At 42.3% G+C, this 21,594-nt stretch overlaps 1 protein-coding gene across 6 annotated transcripts in view; it reads left to right on the top strand.

Moving 5' to 3' along the window:
- Positions 1–21,276, top strand: part of RAB22A (RAB22A, member RAS oncogene family) — a 48,980-nt gene extending 27,704 nt beyond the window's left edge. Inside the window, exons 3-8 of one of the 6 annotated variants that reach the window (XR_009454001.1) lie at positions 30–111; positions 8,708–8,779; positions 8,867–8,973; positions 9,528–9,637; positions 12,009–12,179; positions 14,341–21,276. Coding sequence is in view for 3 of the 6 variants with exons in the window: in XM_059705205.1 (XP_059561188.1) it covers positions 30–111; positions 8,708–8,779; positions 8,867–8,973; positions 9,528–9,637; positions 14,341–14,438 (469 nt within the window). In the remaining 3 variants the exon portion in view is untranslated. Of the gene's footprint in view, positions 1–29; positions 112–8,707; positions 8,780–8,866; positions 8,974–9,527; positions 9,761–12,008; positions 12,180–14,340 lie in introns of all 6 variants that reach the window. The other 5 variants (XR_009453999.1, XM_059705205.1, XR_009454000.1 and 2 more) reach the window with 5 other exon arrangements.
- The last annotated feature ends 318 nt before the right edge of the window (positions 21,277–21,594 follow it).

Below are 21,594 nucleotides of genomic sequence, written 5' to 3'. Positions count from 1 at the left end.
ATTCTGATCATTTAGGTCTCTCTTTATAGGGCATCCTTTATGACCAAGACTGTCCAGTACCAAAATGAGCTACATAAATTCCTAATCTGGGATACAGCTGGACAAGAACGAGTAAGTACTCTTTAATTTACTATGTGTTTTTCTGAGGCCCAAGTAAAGCTCCAACTAAACCATTGATGTCCCTGTCGTTTCACATTACCCACTCCTCTTCTGCGCGCCTGAGATACATTTATTCCTATTTGCATAGGACAGCCTTTTTCTTTTCAATTAGAACCACAGAGTCCACTGATGGAGAAAGTGGTAATGGGTACTGAGGGCATTTTTATACTTTTTAGTGTCTTAAAGTAAATGCTGACTAACGGGCTTGATAAAATCCCGCTTAGAGCATTGTGTGTAATTTGGGGCTCCGTCCTCCCACAAAGATAGAAGAGAATTAGTGGTAGAAAGGGAGAGCTAAGCACATCTCATTTATAGCTGCCTTTTAAAAGCTAAAGAGGGAACTTTACAGCATATAAAGTTTGAGATTTAAGTGAAATGGATGAGCTAACACAGTGCTTTGCAATAGGTACTTAATAAATGCCTGATGATAAAATTGTCCAAGATGGTTATCTGCTTAAGGAAGAGCCTGAACCAGACGTGGGAACTGGGCTGAGGCATCACATTGCAGAGTGGGGATGGGGTGAAGCCCACCCAAGTCATACAGGAGTGGGGAGGTGGGTGGGAGAACACACACCTGCCTGCTGCCTTATTTTACTCTGGGCCCTAAGTCTGATTTCCCTGTCGAGGGGTATCTGGCAGCCACCCCATTATTCAGCTTCTCTTTAATTTTGTTTTCAAACAGTACTATCAAATAGAACATCTGATGGCTGCACAGTGCTATCTTAAGCTCTTAAAAGTGTACCAGAAGTAATCGGAAGAAATAGTCTGTCATCACGGTCTTACCTAAGACAGCAGAGATACTGTGTGTGGTATAAAACCTGACAGAATCATCACAAACAAACAGAGAAAACAAAACAGCCTTACTGTTGTCCCGGACGTAGACACCATGCATCTGTACAGATTTAATGTCCTGGTTTTGTCTGTTAGCTTGCTGCTGTTGGCTTTAATGCTGGATGTCACACCCTGTGTCGATTGCTCATCTGAGATCCAGCCCCTAGTCTCCATCTCCCATGCCTTGCACTCTGTATCTGCATGGAGTGTTAGGGACAGCTAGGCCTTCGCTAGCCATCACTCTTCCATCCTTCCCAAGTGTTGCTTCCACAGAGCCTTCCTTAACATATCTGTAGGCACAGTTGTGGTGTCTGTCCTATTAGCCAAAAACTCATGTGGCTCTTCAGACTGATAACGTATGTGCCCTTTCACTGAATCCTAAGTTTCAGTTTACCCCTCCCATATAGTTGATGATACAGCAACACCCTCATCATAAGGAATCATGCTATGATATAGAGTTCACGAGGCTTTGAGTCCGTATGCACTGTGATGTGGAGCATCTCTTTTTTCTAACCACAAAAAAAGAGTTAATAGTGTTTATGCCTCCCTTGCTGCTGCCATAATAGCAGAATCCTATTAAGATGTTCTTTGTTTTTTTGTTTTTGTTAATCCTTACCTGAGGATATTTTCCCATTGATTTTTAGAGAGTGGAAGGGAGGCGGGGAGGGAGGGGGGGAGGGAGGGAGGGAAGCAGGGAGGGAGGGAGGGAGGGGGGAGAGAGAGAGAGAGAGAGAGATCAATGTAAGAGATACATTGATTGGTTGCCTCCCACACATGCCCTGACTGGAGTCTAGGATTGAACCTGCAATCCAGGTTCATGCCCTTGACCAGGAATCAAAGCTGTGATCCTTTGGTCCACAGCGACGATCCAACCACTGAGCCAGACTGGCCAGGGTTTAAGTTTTGTGTGTTTTTTCCAGGGTTTAAGTTTTATAGTTAGCTGGTTTGCCTGCCTTTTCTTTCCCCTCCTTCTCATTGATTCTGCACCAGGAATAGTTGCTCTGAGGTATAAGGCTGCCTCACCCCTACCTGAAGCTACATCTCTTAGCCAGGGGCTTGCCCAGGTAATGTAAATGAGGCAGCAGGCAGAGGTCAAGAGAACTGGCTGGTAGGACCCAGACCCCATTGGGAGACCTGAGAGGAGATCCAGCCTATGGTTGCCAAGCCACTGCATTTCAGAAAAGTTAAACATGTAACAGTGAATCACAAATGGTTTGAAGTACTGTGAGCTTCGTCCCGGACATATCTGTGAGCTTATTCTGATGGCAGTGTGTCCTGGGCAAGGCCTCCCAAGTCCCTGAATATGCCAGCCTTGGCCAGAGTTTCCATTTGCACCTCCTCCAACCAGTTACCCTCTAGGACCCAACCAATGTACCCTACAATTTCATACCCTCACACCCATGAACTATTGTTTCCTATGCTTTGAATACCCGCTCCCACCTTAACCTAGAAAACTCGCCTCTCATGTCACCTCAGGGGAGGGTGGATTTTCCTTCCTGTCCTGCTGTTCTCAGATAAGTACCCACAATGCCGTACACCTATGTTGCCCCAACCTGAATCCAGAGGTCATCTTTGACTCCAACCTCCCCCTCACATTTGCTCCAAATAGATCTCAAATCATTCACTTCTCTCCTCTACTGCCAGCACCATGCTCTCAGACACCTTTAGCTCTCAGCCAGGTGTTCCTCCCTACTATCACTCTTTCCAACCTCCACCACACTATATCATTTCTCACAGGACTCAGAGGAGTCTTTTGGAAGCATAAATCAGACCAGACCTATTATCTTCTTGCTTAATACCCTTCACTATCTTCCTGTAGCTCCCCTCCAATAGCCAACCTAGGACCAGTGGCCTACAAAGCCTGGCATGGCCTGCTCTTCCTTGTCTCTTCGCCCATCCTCCTCTCACCCACTGAGTTGCAGCCCACTGGTCTCCATTCAGTTCCTCAGACTCTGCCCACCATGCCTTTACACACAGCGAGTCTTCTGCGGGAACTTCCTCTTTCCTCCACTGGGTGCCTGGCCAGCTCTCCTTACTAATCTTTTGGTTTCAAGTTAACTGTTATGCCCTCAGACCCCACAGCTAATAGGGCCCCAGTTCATTCTCCATCAGTGTCCTTGATTTATTCTCCTTAGGACCCTCATTCTAAGTTGTAAATAGATATCTGTCTAGTCGCCTTTGGTGGCAGTCTCTCCCCCAGACTGTAAGCTTGGGAGAGCTGGGACCTGTGTCTCGCTCACTCACTGCTATATTCCCACTGCTCGAACAGTGTCTGACCTAGAGCTGATGTGCAATACTGGTCACCAGTCATTAGATAAACTCTTCAGCACATCTCTGTAGTCTGAACAGTCTTTGATTGCCCTTATCCATGGCATTGTACCTGTTTCCTTACTTATCCTCTGTTTTCTATAGTAATGAGATTCATTGTGGAACCAAAGTCATTGTAAAATAAAAACCCTTTTGGGTGAACCCTGTTTTGACCCTTGCAACTGTCTATTAGTTTGATGGGCCAGTTGCAGTGGACTGCCGAGTGATTCATTAAGTCGGTGAAAGAGATTCTGGAGAACTTTACAGGTGTTGTGTAAAGCCAGTGATGGTTGGATCTTCTTAAATGAAGTGATGATGATACAGGTGCTTCAGAAGATAATGATTTGTATGTAGAAGGGTTGAGAGCCCTAAGGAAAACTGGTGGAATTCTCAAGTAGTTTTGTAAAAATTATCCTTTTTAAGTTGGACCAGGAGAGCCGAAATGAAATGGAAGCTGTCACCTTGCACCAGCAAGCAGTTTCATCAGAAGAACCAGTCAGCTTGGCTCATTCATTCAGCAAACTAGCTTCTGGGTGCAGTAATAAACCTGAGTTTTTTTTCAAATGTCAGATTAAATGACACTTGTTTTTATAACTTAAAATTTATTTTCTCAAGACAGAGCCTGCCAGACCTTTTTGTCCCTATTTTCTGTCCTTAATGACTTCATTTTAGGTGACATTTTTTCAGTCATCCTTCACTAACAAGGATTCGTAGTACAGTAGTCTGGGGGCTGTGCACAAAGCACCACAAACACGTATCATAAATATGCCATAAGTGTCACAACATTTCAAGTACTTGTTGCCTGTGATCATATAAAAGAAAGCTGCTTAACCAGAGTCTAGTAGACACTGCATCCAGTCTAAAGGTTTAAGCTCCTGAATCCTCACATGCTACTCGGATGACTCTTTCCGGAGGCGACACCAGGAAGGCTCACTTATTGTCACCGTTGTCATGGAAGGAACTGTTTTTGGGTTTCAAATCAGGAAAAAGTGCAGTAGCCTACTATCATCAGAGCTGAAGTCGACACTATGGCCTGTGGGCTAAGTCTTGCTAGCTGCTTGTTTCTGTAAATAAAGTTTTATTGAACACAGCCGCACACTTACTTGTTTACATATTGTCCTCGACTACTTTCATTCTTCAGTAGTACAGTTGAGAAGTTGTACCAAAGATCAAGTGAACCGCAAAGCCTGAAATATTTAATACCTGGCCCTTTCCAGAAAAAGTTTGCTGAACCCTTATCTGGAGCCAGATTTGGAGCAGAGATGTGCGGACATCCTTTGAGTCTCTATTTAGGCTGCCACCTTCCTTTATACAAAAGGACATGAAAGAGTTTCAATGTCAGTAATGGCGGAGTGGCTTGTAATGGAGTCACCCTCCCACAGACAACAGTTCTCTGGAAACTGGACAACACATTAAACAGCATCTATCAGAAGGTACTACCAGATGCAGCCAGAGACTCCACTGGGGGAAACCCACATTTTTACAGTTTTTCCCAGGAGGGCACTCCCAGTCCATGTGGGACAGGGTAGCTAGGACTCGAGTAGAAAGCCTATCTATTTAGCTTGTGACTTCTGAGGGCAGACTTTAGGGCTGCTAGAGCAACCGAGGAAAGAAGAGGCAAGTCCCAGAAAGGGGGGCCCCAACGAGGAGGGAAGCCCTAAAATCTGCTTATAAATGCCCATCAAGGCTTTCCTGACCCGCAGTTGTGAATGCACGGGGAGGACACTGAGGCCCCCAACAGAAGGCACAGCTAGAGAGGCAACAAGACGGAGCAGAGATTGCGCTGCTGCTCGTCTGTCGCAGGAAACATCGAGTTTGGAGTTTGAGTCCAATCCTGCCGTGTTGGAGGGATTGGTAAACACCTTGGGCTTCCATTGGAACCTCAGAAGGATCAGGCCTCAGGAGCAGACACCATGTCCAAGGACTAAAGGCAGACCCAGGCAGACTTACCCTAACCACCGGCAAAACCAATCTCACAATGAGTAGTCAGCAATTTCACACTCCTCGGAGAAGGTAAAGATAGTTTAAGTTGTTCAAAGATTTAAGGAAAAGTAGTCTTATCTACTTTGTACAGATGGGGAAGCTTGCACAGAATGGAAACTAATAACCATATGGAAATGGTAAAACTGAAAACTGTAACATCGAAATGAAAAAATCTGCTGGATGGGTGACAAAAATGAGCCAATCAGAAGAACGGGGGAAGAGTGGGAAAATAATGAGCATAATCTCGGTACCATAGGGACAAATCCACACAGTCTAACATTTGTGTAACTGAGACCCTGGAGTGGGGAGCGGGGACAGAAGAAAAGGGATATTTCAAGAAATAATGGCTGAAAATTTCCCAAATCTGGTGAAACATATCAACTCACAAATCCAAGCAGTTCAGTATACCCATTAGTACAAAGAAAACTACCTTAAGGTGCATCATAGTCAAACTGCTGAAAACCAGAGTTAAAGAGGAAAAGCTTGTGAAAGCAGGCAGAGATAATAAACACGTTATGTACAGGGGGACAGTATGAATGATGGCTAACGTCCCACACAAACAGGCCAGAAGACCGTAGAACAGCATCTCTAAAGTGCTGAAAGCAAAAAAGTCACCCTGCCAAATTATCTTTCAAATATGGAGTCAAAGCAATGACAGTTTTAGAAAAGTAAATGCTGGGAGGATGCAGCAGCAGCCCCAGAAGGGTTTCCGGCTGACGGGTGACACAAAGTGGTAACTCGGACCCATAGAAAGCAATATATAAAAATCCCTTTTCTCAGCTGATTTAAAGACTACTGGCTATATACTGCAAAAATTACAACATTGGATTGTATAGTTTGTAGTGTATGTAGATTGAAAATACTAGTATTTTACAACATCACATAGGACAGTGGGATAAAAATGAGACTTTTGCAAGGTTCTGGTATTGTACATGGGGTAGTACATTTTTAAACTCTAAGTCAACTGTGGGGGTGTGGGGGGAATGTATATTGTAGTTATACAAACATACCACATAAAAAGTAATACAAGAGGTATAGATAAAAAGCCAATGGACAGATTATTAAAATTAAATACTAAAAATATTCAGTTAATGCAAAAGAGGGAGGTAAAGAATAGGATTTTTGAAATGGAACAAATATAAAACAAAAAGCAAAATGGTGACATAATATCAGTAAGACCAAATATATCAGTAAGTACATTAAATGTGAAGGAACTGAGCGTTTCACTTAAAAGGCAGAGTTTAGCAGCATGGGTCAAAAAGCAGGATCAGCCATGGGCTGGCTGGCAGAGGACTGCCTTAAATACAAACAGAGATTGCTTGAAAATAAAAGAATGGAAAAGGATAGTCTATGCCCGTTAAAAGCAAAAGAAAACCATTGTGCTTATATCAATATCAATGGCGTAGATTTGAAGACAAGGGTTATTGTCAAGGTTAAAGAGCATCAGGGAACTTTCTGTGTTGGTAGGAATGTTTACTATCTTGGTGGGATGTTTATGTGGGTGCATCCACATATGTCATTTTATCAAAACTTAAGATCTTTTATCAAACCTAAGATCTTTGTACTTTTCTATATGAATTTTACCTTCCAAATTTGAAGGTAAAAGCAACAACAGCCTTGTAAAGACGTTGCAGTGTGGTACATCAGAAATGAAAGCTAATGCCATCCCTTTGTCTTGCCTGTACACTCCTGCTCCCCTCATGCTCTCCTTGGAAGTCAGCCCATCTTCCCCACCAGGAATGCAGTTCCCTCTATGTAGTACTTTCTTGCTCCTAACCTGTATTTTTTGGTTTTTTTCTCTGTAAAACAACATATTTTATTAGGAGTTATCAGGCTTCCGTCCAGAAGCAGGGGTCTTTCTCACAGAGACCAGTGAAACTTCCTATGACACTGAGGTTGGGGTCTGGCTTTAGTTTGATATCACCCCATACTTAACAGTTCTTACTTGTGTTTTCACCAATTCTGGCTTTTCTACAATGTGCAAGCGCTAGGCCCCAGAGAGAAAACCATGTAAACAGACAGGCTACCTTCCCTCATGGAGTTTACAGTCAAAATTTCGCTTTCTTTTGTAAAACTCAAATGAACATGGAAATTTAAAAGCCAGAGATCAAGCTCATTAGGTGAGAAGTTGCAGACTGTATGTGAGCTGTGCAGCAGATGTTAAGCTCTGCGGACAGTTCTTACCTGAGGTGGGCTAGCCACCAGGGCAGAGAGTATAAGGTGGGAGGACAGTGGGAGCCCGTTCTATGTCGGATCCGGTTTCAAACTTGAGGTGTAAGACAAAGATCAATTACAGGTAAAATCTTCTCTTTAAATTTTGGCATCACAGTCGCTGAGTGAGGTGCTCAAACCAGCACATCCACATGGCCAGAGAGCCCAGGGACTGGGCAGAGAGCAACAGCATAATGTCTCACACTGGTTGAGAGACATGGCCAGCACTGCACTGGGGTGTCATTAAGAAGACCCTGTCATATGAATGCTGATGGTACCCCAGAAATGAGGACACGTCGACCCTCCATGGTCGAGAGACATGGTTGAGAGACATGGTTGAGAGACATGGCCAGCTACTCAGCCTAGCCCTTTAAATTGTTCTTCTGCTCCTCTTTCCTTCCCTTCCCTGTCATTCTCCTTCCTTCCCTTCCCTGTCATTTCTGCCCCCCTACCCTTCCCTTCCCTTCCCTTCCCTTCCCTTCCCTTCCCTTCCCTTCCCTTCCCTTCCCTTCCCTTCCCGTCCAGTCCCGTCCCGTCCCGTCATTCCTCCCCTCCTTTCTTTCCTTCCCTGTTATTTCTCTCCCCTCCTTCCTTTCCTTTCCTGTTGTGTGCAGGATGAGAGAGCGGGTGATGAGTGGAAGGAAGCTGTGTATACAGAGTTAATTTCATGTAAATGAAATTAGATACTTACCCACATTTGGGAATTGCCACCTGCATGGAATTAGGCAGAAATGGAGTTAGAGACTCATCCCAGTATGGAGGGTCGACGTGTCCTCATTTCTGGGGTACCATCAGCATTCATATGACAGGGTCTTCTTCATGACACCCCAGTGCAGCCGCTTCTCTGGAGAGCTATTTGCAGCATGATTTTTATCTCCTTGATCGTTTGAGGAGCCGAAGTTTAAAGGACTATTGAATAAGTGAATTTGGGAACTATAACATTGAGTTCAATTAAAAAGCCTTTTTAGCTGAAACAATTGTTTATAGCACTATATTTAATTCCTATAAAACTGTATTCTAAACTATCTTCTGAGAGACATTTCAGTGTTACATTAGAGTTGTTGCCTTTGGTAATCACTGCCTCATTTGCTTTAAAGCATCATATCATCTTGGGCTTAGAAGAAAGATTACCTTTTGTGTAGGGATAATGGGTTTAAGAGTCTAGTAAAAAACATTAACCAGTTTTCCCAATTTTGTTGTTTCTTTTTCTCTGCAGTTCCGTGCCTTAGCACCCATGTACTATCGAGGGTCGGCTGCAGCTATAATTGTTTATGATATCACAAAAGAAGTAAGACCTGTATTGTGTTTTCCAGACTGCTTTGAAAACCCTCTTGGTTGCTTAGCTCTCCAGTTGCTTTCCCCTTGTGTGTTACAGGAGACCTTTTCAACATTAAAGAATTGGGTAAAGGAGCTTCGACAACACGGTCCACCTAATATTGTAGTTGCCATTGCAGGAAATAAGTGTGATCTTATCGATGTAAGGTAAGTTATTAGAACAGGAGATTACAATGCTGATCATGTGTTCCTTTTCTTACCGAGCAATATCCAGTTCAAGAATCTTGCTTTTACTTTATCTCTGGCATTGAAAAATCCCTTTTCGTTGTGTGGCTGGACTCCTCAAGTTTCAAAGTAAAATTAAGAGTTCAGGCATTTGGAGCCAATTAGGTTATGTATGTAGACAGGTATGTAATTTATTTAATGTTGGTTGCATCAGGCTTGACATGATCTGAGCTTAGCTCCCATGAAATAGTATACTGGAACAGGGAAAGCAGGTTTTCAGGAAAGCACATTTGTTAGAAGTTTCTGTGGACCACTTCTATAATTCCCAACGCAGGGGCATTACTTTGGCGGGCGGGGCCATTCTCTGAGCATTCCACTGCATGTGTTGCTAGCAGTACATTTTTGTTTTGTTTAACCATAGACACGAGCCATTCGTGGCATCCTTTGTCATCATCAGTCTGCTGAATTACTGGGTAGGTGGGATAACATGAAGCACTGATGGGTCACATTTCTGATTTGCAATCGTTGCCTTTCAGAGAAGTCATGGAGAGAGATGCTAAGGATTACGCCGACTCCATCCATGCGATTTTTGTAGAGACCAGTGCAAAAAATGCGATAAACATCAATGAACTCTTTATAGAAATTAGTGAGTATCTCTGTGCCGTACGGCTTTTTCCTGTGCAGGGCAACTGAAAAACAGAATTGTCTTTCTGGGTGGAATTCCTTCTTCGTTTCTGGTACGGGTCTCAGTGGAATGAGAGTTGAGAGGGTAAGAGTGACAGCGGTTTTCATGTCATGTAATTGCCTGACGACTGACCCTTCTATTAAGATCGTTGCTACTAATAAATTATGCACAGGGCCTGGAGGGCCTGGAAACTTGCCTCTCCCTCTTTCTCTCTTTGTATGTTCCAGTGAGTCTAAAGTCATTGAGAATGAATAAAATAAATAAGGGGAAGGGAAATGCATGTAGAATTCCACTGTAAGGAAACCCTCAAAAATTACTACTAGGCAAGTAAAAGGTAAGACCTGTCTTCCTCTCCCTCCCCCTATCTAGTGTTAATATGATGACACTAGATGGAGAGGCTGCTGCATACCTTTGGGACCCTCTACAGATTGTATCTATGTTTATTCATTTCATTCAAGTTCATCAAAATGTTTATTGAGAACTGTTCCAGGCTCAGGGGAGACAGTGGAGAATGAGACAGGCACGGCCCCTGCGCTGCTGGAGCGTAGGCTGCCCTGCAGGGACAGACAGTGAGCACAGCAATAGTGAGATCCTCTCAGATGATAAGCATGGATGGCAAGACAGTAATACAGGATGAAGTGAAAGAGTGCCTGCAGGTGGTCAGGGAAAGGCCTTTCCTGAGCAGGTGATGTTGGAGCTGAGATGTGACAGAGCAGCCCGTGCCAGGACCTGAATTCACATTAACTGAGCATGTCAGACTCCAGCTGGAGAGCAGGGGACAGCCGTCAGGCATCATGAGCTTACTCATTACGATCCATTGTCTAGTGAGATACGAGATTGCTGAAGCTGGAAGGCGCTCAGTGCCCACCAGGACCCACCAGTGACAGCCTGCCAGTGGAGCACTGCCAGGGCGAGTGCTGGGACTCGGGTGGCAGAAAGCCTCGCAGCTGGTGGTGAGGGCCCAACTCCAACAGTGTGGCCACACTAAAGTGTACGCCTCTGGTCGCCCAATTGCTTGGGTTGCTTTTTATTTTTATTTTTATTTTTTGATGTTTTTAGTTCAGAGAACCAGAGATCTGAATTTTATGTAACATGTTTCACTGCTGAGATTTGGCCACTAACTCAAATGTTTGTAGAGTACTGTACAGACCTACCAACCCCATCTATGGCAGAGAACGCCCGTGGGTTGCTGGTTTGCAACCTCTAGTCCAGTCCCTTCGTGTCAACATTAAAAAGTCATGACGTGCCCTGGCCGTTTGGTTCAGTGGTTAGAGCGTCAGCCCACGGACCAAAGGGTCTCAGGTTCAATTCCCAGTCAAGGGCATGTACCTCAGTTGCAGGTTTGATCCCCAGCCTCGGTGGGGGCGAGTCGGGGAGGTAACCAGTCAATGTGTCTCTCTCGCATCAATGTTTCTGTCTCTCTTTCCCTCTTCCACTCTAAAGACCAATGGAAAAATTTCCTCAGGTGAGAATTAAAAAAAAAAAGTAATGATGATTATTGTCTTCCTGGATTGTAAATAGCAAGTACCCAAAGGCATTCTTAAAAGACAACTGGAGGCCAGTCAGAAATTTTTCACAATTCAGGCTAAAAAATCTAAGTATGGTGTCAGATGTGTATTGAAATTATTACTTTTTCTAAAATTATTTTTTTGTTAATCCTCACCCAAGGATATTTTTTTCCATTGATTTTTAGAGAGAGTAGAAGGCAGGGAGGGAGGGAGGGAGAGAGAGAGAAATGTCAATATGAGAGAGAAACAGCGATTGATTGTCTCCTACACACATCCCGACTGGGGCCGGAAATCGAACCCGAGACCCTTCAGTGCAAGGGCCAATGCTCTAACCATTGAGTCACACTGGGTAGGACTGAAATTATTACTATTTTTAAGTATTCTTTACTCTTAACAGTATTTGAAACAGGAAGGCAGTGAATTATACCAACAATGAAAATCCTTAAATAAAAACAAGCATGTACATACTCATCTTAACTATGAAAAATAAAAAATATATGTTCACAAAGATGAGAAAAACTGAGTCAGATGTAAATTGAGGTTAATGCTTACTGGGTGTTACAAAGTTGTGTTAGCACAGTAGCTGGCATACTTGCTTCTTCCTGAAGTGTAAGTACTCACATCAGATGTATAGCGCTCAAGGAATTTTCACAAGCAAAGTATACTCCTGTCATCTGCACCCAGAGCTAGACCCAGGGGTACCTCCCAAAGGGAACCATCGTCCTGACTACTGACTCTTCAGATCTGTTTTGCCTGTTTTCATACTTTATGTTTTTTGAAACATACTGTATTTACTCTTGTGTCGGCTTCCTTATCTCTTTTAGGTTCATACACTTTTAGGTTCATCTGTATCATTGCATGATCCATTCTTGTTCCCGTGGTGCGTCTGTCAGCCTCAGAGTCAGAGCAGGAGGATGCCCATGGTGGTTATCCATCCTGTTGATAGGCATCTGAGTGGTTGTTTCCAATGTAGAGCTATTACAAATGGTACCGCTGTGAGTATTCTGCTTCCTGTCCCATATATACACAATAGGCACACATTTTGATAGGTGTATTTTATACCAGGAGAAGAATAACAGTCCTGGGTATGCATGTGTTCAGTATACATGCACACCTTGCTGACCTTACACCAGGGGAATGGGAGTACTCTTCATCCCCGGTGGGCAGGTAGTGATTTGCATTTCTATGACAGTTAATGAAGTTGAGCACCTTTCCAGGTATTTATTTACGTTTACATACTCTCAGGATGTCCTCCTTTGTGAAGTTCTGTGTTTTTCTGTTCAGTTGCCTGCCTTTTCCTGAGTGTTCATTGATCATACTGGTGATCATGTGTGTTGGACAAATCTTCTGCTCTGTCCATGGTTTGACTTCCATGTCTGAATCCACTCCTTTGATGAACTGGAGTTTTTAACCTTAGTAGAATCCCATTGGCCCTTGTTTTCCTTTATGGTTGACACTTTCTGGCTCTGATATGAGAAGTCACTGCCTATTCCCAGGTTAGGAAGATGCTCTCCTCTGCCTCCTTCTAAATGTGCTTCAGAGATGACTGTTATCCCAGCTGTACTTCCAGGGCCTATTTAGTGAGAAATGTGTGATGGCCAGAAACTTTAGTAAAGGTTTTGAACTAATTCACAGTTTATTCACAACAGCATGTACAGGCATTTGAAAAGTAGAGGTAGGACATACTGGGGAATACCTTCCAGTCATGTGGACACATGCTGGGTACTACCCACCTGATTTGAAGGCTGCTCGACATGCTGGAGGCTCCAGGCATGGCAACCAAGGACCCAGGAGCTGGCAGATTCCATCTCAGTCTGTCCATGCCCAGAATGCACGCACCCAGTTCATCTCATGTCTTCAGAATACTTCAGTGCCAGGAACTGTGCTAATGACCCTGGAAACAAAGATGGACAAACAGGATTTCCCCTTAGAAGGGCTGAGGATCTAATTTGAGGGAGCTCTTTGCATAAACAAATATATGACAAAGTGCCTCCAAAGTCCTGATGGATTCCAGTGCCTAAGATGTTGGAGAGTTAGGAAGTGGGAGGCGTCAAGAAAGCCTTGTATAGAAGCAGCCCTGAAGTTATCAGTGGGGTGGTGGATGGATGGGTGATACCAGGTTTCCCTCAAAATCGACATTATGCTTCATGGAGCAGTAAAGTGAAACCTGTTCATTCTCATACATGGTTGGTAGCAGAACAACGTGGCACAGCCTCTTCAGAGAACAATTTGGCAGCATCTGTCAAAATTTAAATTGCACGTCCTTTCTGCATCTGGGCTAGACAGACACTGGGCTACAGGGGCTATATCGAGGTCAACACCCAGAAGTAGAATAGCGTGACCTGGCTCTTCAACTCTGTTAGTTTATCCAACACATGCACTCAGGTTCATAAAGATATTCTTGCATCGTTGTTAGTAGCATCAGAATATTGTAAACAAACTAAATATCTGTCAACAAGGGAGCGCTTTAATTACAGTACATCCATAATACACTGAAGTGTCACAAAGCTATCATCTAGAAGGTGGCAGCTCTCCAGGCACTGTGCTGGGACCGTCCCAGGGTACACCGTGAAGACAATGAGGTGGAGAGCCGTGCACTCTGGTTGCTCCTGTCCCAGTTTAGGAATGGGGACAGGTTAAGATGTGTGTGTTGTGTATGTCTATCCACACCTATTCCTGGACAGAGGGATGGATCTGTTCTGATTAATTTTTTTTATCACGTGCATGCGTTACCTACTCAAAACAAGATCTTATTAACAGGTAATTTTTTAATTTTTATTTAAGAAAGTGTTACTAAATGCCACGTGCTATCTTTGCTTGGACCTGAAACAGAAACACAACATCAACGGAAAACTGCTGGCATCTGAAAAAAGTGGAGTTCAGCTACTAGTGATATGCTCATGTTGAATTTTTCATTTCAACAGATGTCTTGTAGCAGTGTAAGATAGTAACATTAGGGGACACTGGGTGAGGAGTATCAACAACTCTATATTATCTTTGCAACTTTTCTGTAAATCTGAACTCATTACAAAATTAAAAATTTATTAAACTTTTTTTAATGAAACCTGTCAAGTTATATCTACAAAATTGTGTCTGAGAATGAGCAGATTTAGAAAGTTAAGGTTCATTCCCTTCCCTCCTGTCCTCTTGGTTTAGGTCGAAGAATTCCACCCACCGACACCAACCCGCCGTGTGGCGGGAAGGGCTTCAAACTCCGGAGACAGCCTTCAGAGCCCAGGCGAAGCTGCTGCTGACTGAGCCTCAGCCTCAGACTCAGTGATGAAGTAGGTGGTCCTGAAAGCTAACAGGAGGGCTGGGGGCCCTGCTGCCAGACTTCGCCTCACTGGTCTGGGGTCTGCTTCATGCAAAAAAGAGTCGCAGAAATTGACCAGTCTGTTTCCTCTTTGAAGACTGTAGCAGTGCAGTTTCAGTCTTCGGACTTGTGTTATGTAAAGACTCTGGGGGACAAAGGGACTCCATCACTGGCTTTTGACCTTGTTGAAAAGGAACATGTAATTGTATGGATCGTAGGATCCAATTGTTGAGTCGTTTTGTAATCAAGATTTTATGTAACATTTGTAAAGGGAAATGAGCACTTTCATCATTCTTGAGGGAAAGAAGACCTCGTGGAGATTATAATTTCCTTGGTTTCACATTACCACTGTTCTAGGGAGTTGTATAATTTAAAATGTGGTAGCATCGTTAAGTGGAGGGATGGCGATTATTATCTGAAGGTAAAATGGGTTCTTTATCGGACTGATGGAAATGATTGCATCCATCTCCAGAGCATTTTCCATTGCATACATTAGCCCAGGATACATACAGTAAATTCACAACAACAACAATAGCCTGCAGCTCAGCCTCCGTTTGCATTCTGACCCTGTCCTGTATGTGTCACCAAACTCATTATTGGCTCCTGTAATAAGCTCTAAGGATCAGGGTAGTGGTGGTGGAGAAGCTGACTGAAGTAAATCAAATTGCATATGTTTAAACTGACTAACTGGTTTTAAAAGGAGGAAAAAGAAAGTAGTGTAAATACTGTCAATTTTTTATTTAACCCAAATATTTTGGTGGGGGAAACAATTATCTGTTGCTTAGCCTATGTAAAGTTGTAGTCCATATTTATGAGACCATTGCTTAAAAAGTATAAATTATGTAAATATGGTAATAAATTCTGTGTTTCATTCCATTTAATCTTGCCCCATCTTGCATGTGCCAACCCTATTTTCAGCCTGTCCACAGGAGACTCTTCAAAGCACATTTATGTTGTGCGAAAGCATAGAGCCTTAGCTTATAAGTCTTCAAAGATTTCCCTGACTTTCTTTCCTTCCATCCCCCTTCCGAAGCCCATCTGGAAATCATAACATAGACATATGCCACTTGGACAAGCCTGACTAGCCCTTCCTAGCCTTGGGGTAAAAAAAACCTCCAAGCTTAGGTCATTTACCTGGTCTTGGTAATAAGTTTCTTTTCACTTTTAACATCGGCCTCAGACCAACTGTTTGAAGAGAGCTTTCCTTGTTAACAATTTAGCTTATCTTTCCGGTTCCCTTTTCCCCCCTGCCTCTGTTAGTGGTTAACACTCTTTTCCCTCAGGGAGCCTAATGAGGTTTTTAATATAATCTAAAAATAAAGCACTGAAGTGAAGTTGGTGAAAATTTGTCCCTGGTCTAATTTGGCACCCTTCCAACTTGAGTATTGTAAGGGAAGGAAATTTACAAGATTATATAGGAAATGAAACAGCTTGAATTTCAAACTAAATTGTGTTTTCAGAGCTCTCCTTAAACTGAACAGTCAAAACTTTTAAAAATAATTGTTATTTCTTTGTGCACCCCACTTGATATGGGTAGATTTTAATGAGAAAATTATAACTCAAATGAAGTACAAAACGATTCCCTTCTCCCTGGTGAATATCTCAAGCATTTGAAATTGCTTGTTTTTTATTAAAATCCGATAGAAGGAATGTAGTTAGTGAAAATTCTAACATCGTTTTGTTTAAAATACATGTAGACTCTATAGGCGCCACCCCCCCCCCCCACCTCCCACCCACCCACCCACCCCGCCCCAGCATCTTGCTTTCAGAGAAAACAAATAATTGTAAAAACTGGGCTCTTTGCGCCTGAAGGTGGCTTCACTTTATTTCCTATACTGGTACATCCAGGTGGATGGGGGTACTTGGCCACTGCCCTGGTCCATCCCTAGCATTCCCACTCTGGGCCTCTGTCTCCACGACAACAAAATAAAAACAAAGGTTGCTTGACTTCTTCCCGAAGAGGCAATGCTTGTGTGGCCCCTTCTTTCCTATTTTACCAAAAGATGGTGCAAATCTGTGACCTTCACAATATTGCCACCAAACCTGTCAGTGTTTACGATTTCATGGTGTCTGAGTGCACAGGGAAAAACAAAGTGCTTGCTTGCTTCACCTTACTGGTGCAGTGAGTAAATGCCTCTGATCCTGTTTTGACCTTGACTGTCTTCAGCCCCAAACGGGTCCATCCCGGTAGCCCTGCAGCGGTTCTCTGCCATTTCTCAGACACCTTCCAGCATGTAGAGAGGGATTCTCTTTGACTGTAGCCACATATTTTATGCACAGAATGAATGGCGTATGGCATGTGCAGCACTAGCCGCTATTCTTCATGCGTTTCTGGGCCTCTCCTCCCCTCACTTCCATCAGTCATCTCAGAAATTGACATGGCACCATTCTTGTGCAATATCTTTTTAATCCTTAACAACAGCAACAGATTGCTCTCTCAGATCCACAATTCACACACAATGAAATGGAGAAAAGGGTTTTCATTTATTTTGTTTGCTTATGAAATGCAAAGATGAATATTAAAGTCAGAAGCAGTGTTTCATTTTGAACACACTTTGGATGTTAACCTGACTGAGCAATGATCTGATACACATTTCATACATTCTTTGTTCTTATTTCTTAAGAGAAAAGGCCAAATTTCAAAGGAATTGAGGTCTAATCCATCCATAAAAATCTTTTGGTTCCCTTATGACATAGGGCATTTTTTAAAAAAACTTTAGGGACTGAAAAGAGAAAAATCATTAATTAGCTGCAAGTGTATATTGATTCCTCTCAGAGAAATTGAAATAAGCTCTTTGCAGGTGTCTAATCCTAGTCACCATTGGTCTCCAGAAGTCTCCTTCCACATAAGTGTTTTTCTGATCCTCTGATAACTAATTAACTATCATTTGGTGATTAAAAGAACAAAGTAAGAGTATGATCAAGTGCCCTTCATTTCAATTTCTCTTTAAGAAGTGATTGGGGAGAAGTACCTGGATACAGGCCCTTCAGTTTCCAAATGAACCCTCCATCACCTGCTTCTCACCCACAGGCAGGGTAAGTTCCACACATAGCAACAGGAAGATTTAGTTCCTTTAGAATAACATACTTCTGTGCTGCCCATGTATGATTATGTTTGAAGTGCCTGCCTCCCCCAATTTGAAAGGGTCAAGTCTTTTGCCTGAGAAGCTTGAACTCTTCTAAGTGGGCTGGGGTCCTCCTTGAGGTCATCAATTATCATTATTTTTAAATGTATAAAGAAAATCACATTTAATTTCTCTGCTTCTCTTTAAGTCTTGTATTATTTTCGGTCCTCAAGAAGGAAAACAGGTTCTAGGAGGCCTTCTAAATTAAATGGGAAGCTACAGAAATGAAAACATCCATTAGAGAACCATTCCCTGGCTCCCCTGGGGACATGGAACCAGAAGGCCTGCACTTCTCGGGCTGTGTCAGCAAGGGCAGGTCTGATGCAGATGGCGAGGCACTAATTGGCAGGTCAGCCTCAGAGCTTGAAAAGGTATTTCTTCATGGTCATGGGCATCTGTCATAGTCTGAGAATGAATGGCAAAAGAGGTTGTATTAATTCTTATAAGCATTTTTCACTCATTTTAAAACTAAAAACATGATCCATGGCCCCTTGGTGTGTAAGATAGAGGCACAGAGTATATTACGTGCACAACAGATGTGTTTGCAGGAACCTGCATAGGTAATGAGAGAATCCTTTCTTTCTGGGGGAATGTTGCTGGAAGTCCCTTAACTCTGATCTACTTTAGAACATTGGGTGGAAATGACAACACCCAGACTCAGGCTGTCTTCCCTCTCCAAACTCACTTGGCTGTAAATATTCCTCCTAACCCTCTAGTAAAAACTAAGACAATGATGAGCCAGATAGTGTAGCCCTGTCAACAATCTTTGTTATTTACATTTGTCTTAGAAGGACTAGCAGCATGACTTCTGTTAGTCACTCCAAGAGGTGGTCTACCTCTTGACAGTTCATATTTTTTAAAGGAAGAAGTGGAGTGTACCTTTAAGGATCAAGTTGTTACTGCATACCTGACTTCAATTAGCATGGTCCATCAACAATTTTAAAATGATGCAAGGTAAGGTATAGGAGAAAAATAAATAGTCTAAGCAATGATTCTTCCAGGAGATAGACCTTATACTGTGTAGTTCTGGAAGAGGGAGGTGGGTGGGATTCAGCCCCCAACTGAAAGAAACAGCCTTTGCCAATTTCTCTTGACAGCAGAGTTACTGGTCTTGACTTCCAGTAATAGAAATCCAGGCAATTTGATTATCTGATTTGCAAGAAATATTAATGGAATGCTGGGGCATTTGTCCTGTTCTTTGTGCAAATGAAATTCTAAAAAATATTAGGAGGGTGTTACATTTCTCAGTAGCCTCCACTTTTTTCAATCCAAGGGAATGATAAGTGAGAGATCTGTGGTGATGAAGTTTCATTAGACATAATGAAGAGAGTGAAAAAATAGAACCAAGAATGTCCATATTTCTCAGTTTGTCCTTCAGAATTCTTTTCTTAGCATATAGGAAAATGATTTACTTCCCAAATCAAGAAGGGCTTCTACTAGCATAGATCAACTTTAATTTGAGGGTCTGTACCATCAGGAATAACTCTAATATCTATGTTCTTTCTTTATAGAGTATAATCAATTAGAGATATGCTAGAATATTTGGGTCTTCCAAACAAAAGGATTCAGAAGTTTAATGAAAAGAAAAACCTTTCATCTTTTCCTTTGATTACATTGAACATTTTAGATAGTAATATTAGAATGTGTCATTAGTAGATACTGAATTAAAATCATAGAGCCTTAATTTAACAAGAAAATGTTTTCATTTATTGCCAGTTCATTTTCGGATCTGCATGGTGCCCAGTGCCTCATCAAAATGCTTCATAATTGAAACAAACAAAATTCAAGATAACCTTCCCTGAACAGGAATTCAAGTGCCAAGAATTCAGCCAATTAATGGCAAATCCTAAGACAGCAATGATTTTTTTTTAAAGCGCCTCTTTTAATTGGCAGTTTTAAATGGTAGACTTTAATGTTCTTAATCATGCAACAGAAATAAAACATGTCAGTCTTCATGCCATGTCTTAATTTAGGAACTTTTCAGTGCTTCCAGAAGCAAATTATTTACTATCCGTGCTCCCTTAGAGGAAGTCATTTTTAAAGTAGCATTCTGCACATAGGGCCATTTATCTTTACTCAGAACTCAAATTGTCCCCCAAAGCCACGTCATGTTGTAGAAATGGCCAGGAGCGTGGGGCCGTCCCAGGTGGACAGGCAGTGCACCCCTACTTGGAACATTGTCAGCCCACAGTAGTGATGACTTCACTTTGGGGCTTCATCTTAATCTCGTTTGTCCTTTATGAATATTTTCATTAAATTTACCCTGGAATAATCAAGTTTACTCCCTGAGAAATTTCAAAAACAGGGCTTGAATTTGTGTACCTCCTTTTACTTTACGTATGAGGTTATGACATAATTGATGAAACTTTTCCTTAATATGGATCATACCCATGATGTCAGAACGACCGGTCGATTCAGTGCAAGAAAAATTATGGGTAGCTAGCCAGTCAGAACAGCTGATTGGTAGCTCTGTTTTTAAACCATTTGTCGTGTTGTGTGGACAGAGCTTTATTGCTCTGGGAAAGATTTTCTTTTTCACTCTCCTCCAGCTCCGTCTTTCTATCATCTCACTTTATGAGTCACTCACGTAGTTGTCAATCATGCCTCTGACCTTCTTAAGAATTGATGTCTTGCCTTCTCTGTGATCGAAGCGGACTGCTTACCTTATTTCTCTTCTTCTCATTTTGCAGTGGGCTGCCCCTTAAAGTCACAGGGCACCATCCACCTCCTTAATGCACGCGACAGTTCTGTGCTGCCTCCCACAAGCACTGTAGGACTTGCTCTCCACATCCAACAAGAGAGGCAAGACACAACCAGTGCCATCAGAAAACAAGGCTAATTTTAGGTGAAGAACTCCCATATTTTGAGAGAGGCAGTGGGCAGCACTAACTTAAGTGGCAACATGACTTGAGCGACAAAATGTTTTCTAGCACTGGTGATGAGATAGTGTGAGTGTCAGAACTTCGCTTAGTGTGTAATAGAGCATTTGTCAATGGATGTGACAATCCAAGTCCAGTCTTGAAGGGAAGCAGATATGGAGTGTGGAAGTGAGCCTAGACATTAATTTTTTTAAAAGCTAAGCCCTCATACCAGCAATTCTTATTTCTCCTAAGAATGTCATGCCTTTTCAAGACCTGATGCAAGGAGTAAGATACTTGTGCCTTTTATAATAACATCTATTATGAAAAAAATAAAATGAATTTGCTTCCAGTTTAGGCCGCTTGGTAGCACTATAAACAGCCCAGATTTATAACCGTGGCTTCCCTGCATGACGCATTGCTTGATTACCTGTGATGAACTATTGTAATGATGACTTGCCAAGCTTATATGGATGTTTAAAGACTTTATTTTTGCAGTCTTAACCTTGGGCTGGACCTGAGTCTATAGGTAAACCATATAATATCTGTGTTGTTGTAGATGCTGACAAAAGGAAACTAGATCTTTGGATTTTTGTTGTAAGATTTTTCTGTTTTTACTTAACCAGTGGTAGATAGTTTGCAGATGGTGGTTGATTTGGCACACTTTTAAACTATATTGTTTTAGCTTGAATATTATATCATCAACTTTTATAGAGGATAACGTGCTAAATCACAACAAAATTTGTTGTAAGAAGGTTGTAAACATTTTCTTAATAAAATACTATGTTTATAAATATATGCGTTTGCCTTTCAAATGGTTTTTCTTTGTAATAGTATACATCACACATTTGTCTTAACGAAATATTCTGAAGTCCCTTTTAAATTATGTTTGAAAACCGAAATAGCAGAACTCTGATAGTTCTGGCGTGTGGTTAGCAAACTAAGCGTATGAACTGATCCATCTGCCTGGCGTCCTGCATCTTTGCTTCCCTGCGTGCTTCCGAGGTTATGATGGGGTGTGATGCTGGCGGCCTGCAGTGTGGGAGGAAATTCTGCTTCCCTTCCAGGTAAGGAACAGTGAGGTTCCTTGCTTGGTTCATGGGAGAAAAGCTTT

Source organism: Myotis daubentonii, chromosome 8 (assembly GCF_963259705.1).
Source record: "Myotis daubentonii chromosome 8, mMyoDau2.1, whole genome shotgun sequence".
NCBI classification, from domain to species: domain Eukaryota; kingdom Metazoa; phylum Chordata; class Mammalia; order Chiroptera; family Vespertilionidae; genus Myotis; species Myotis daubentonii.
This window is presented reverse-complemented; position numbering and strand designations above follow the sequence as displayed.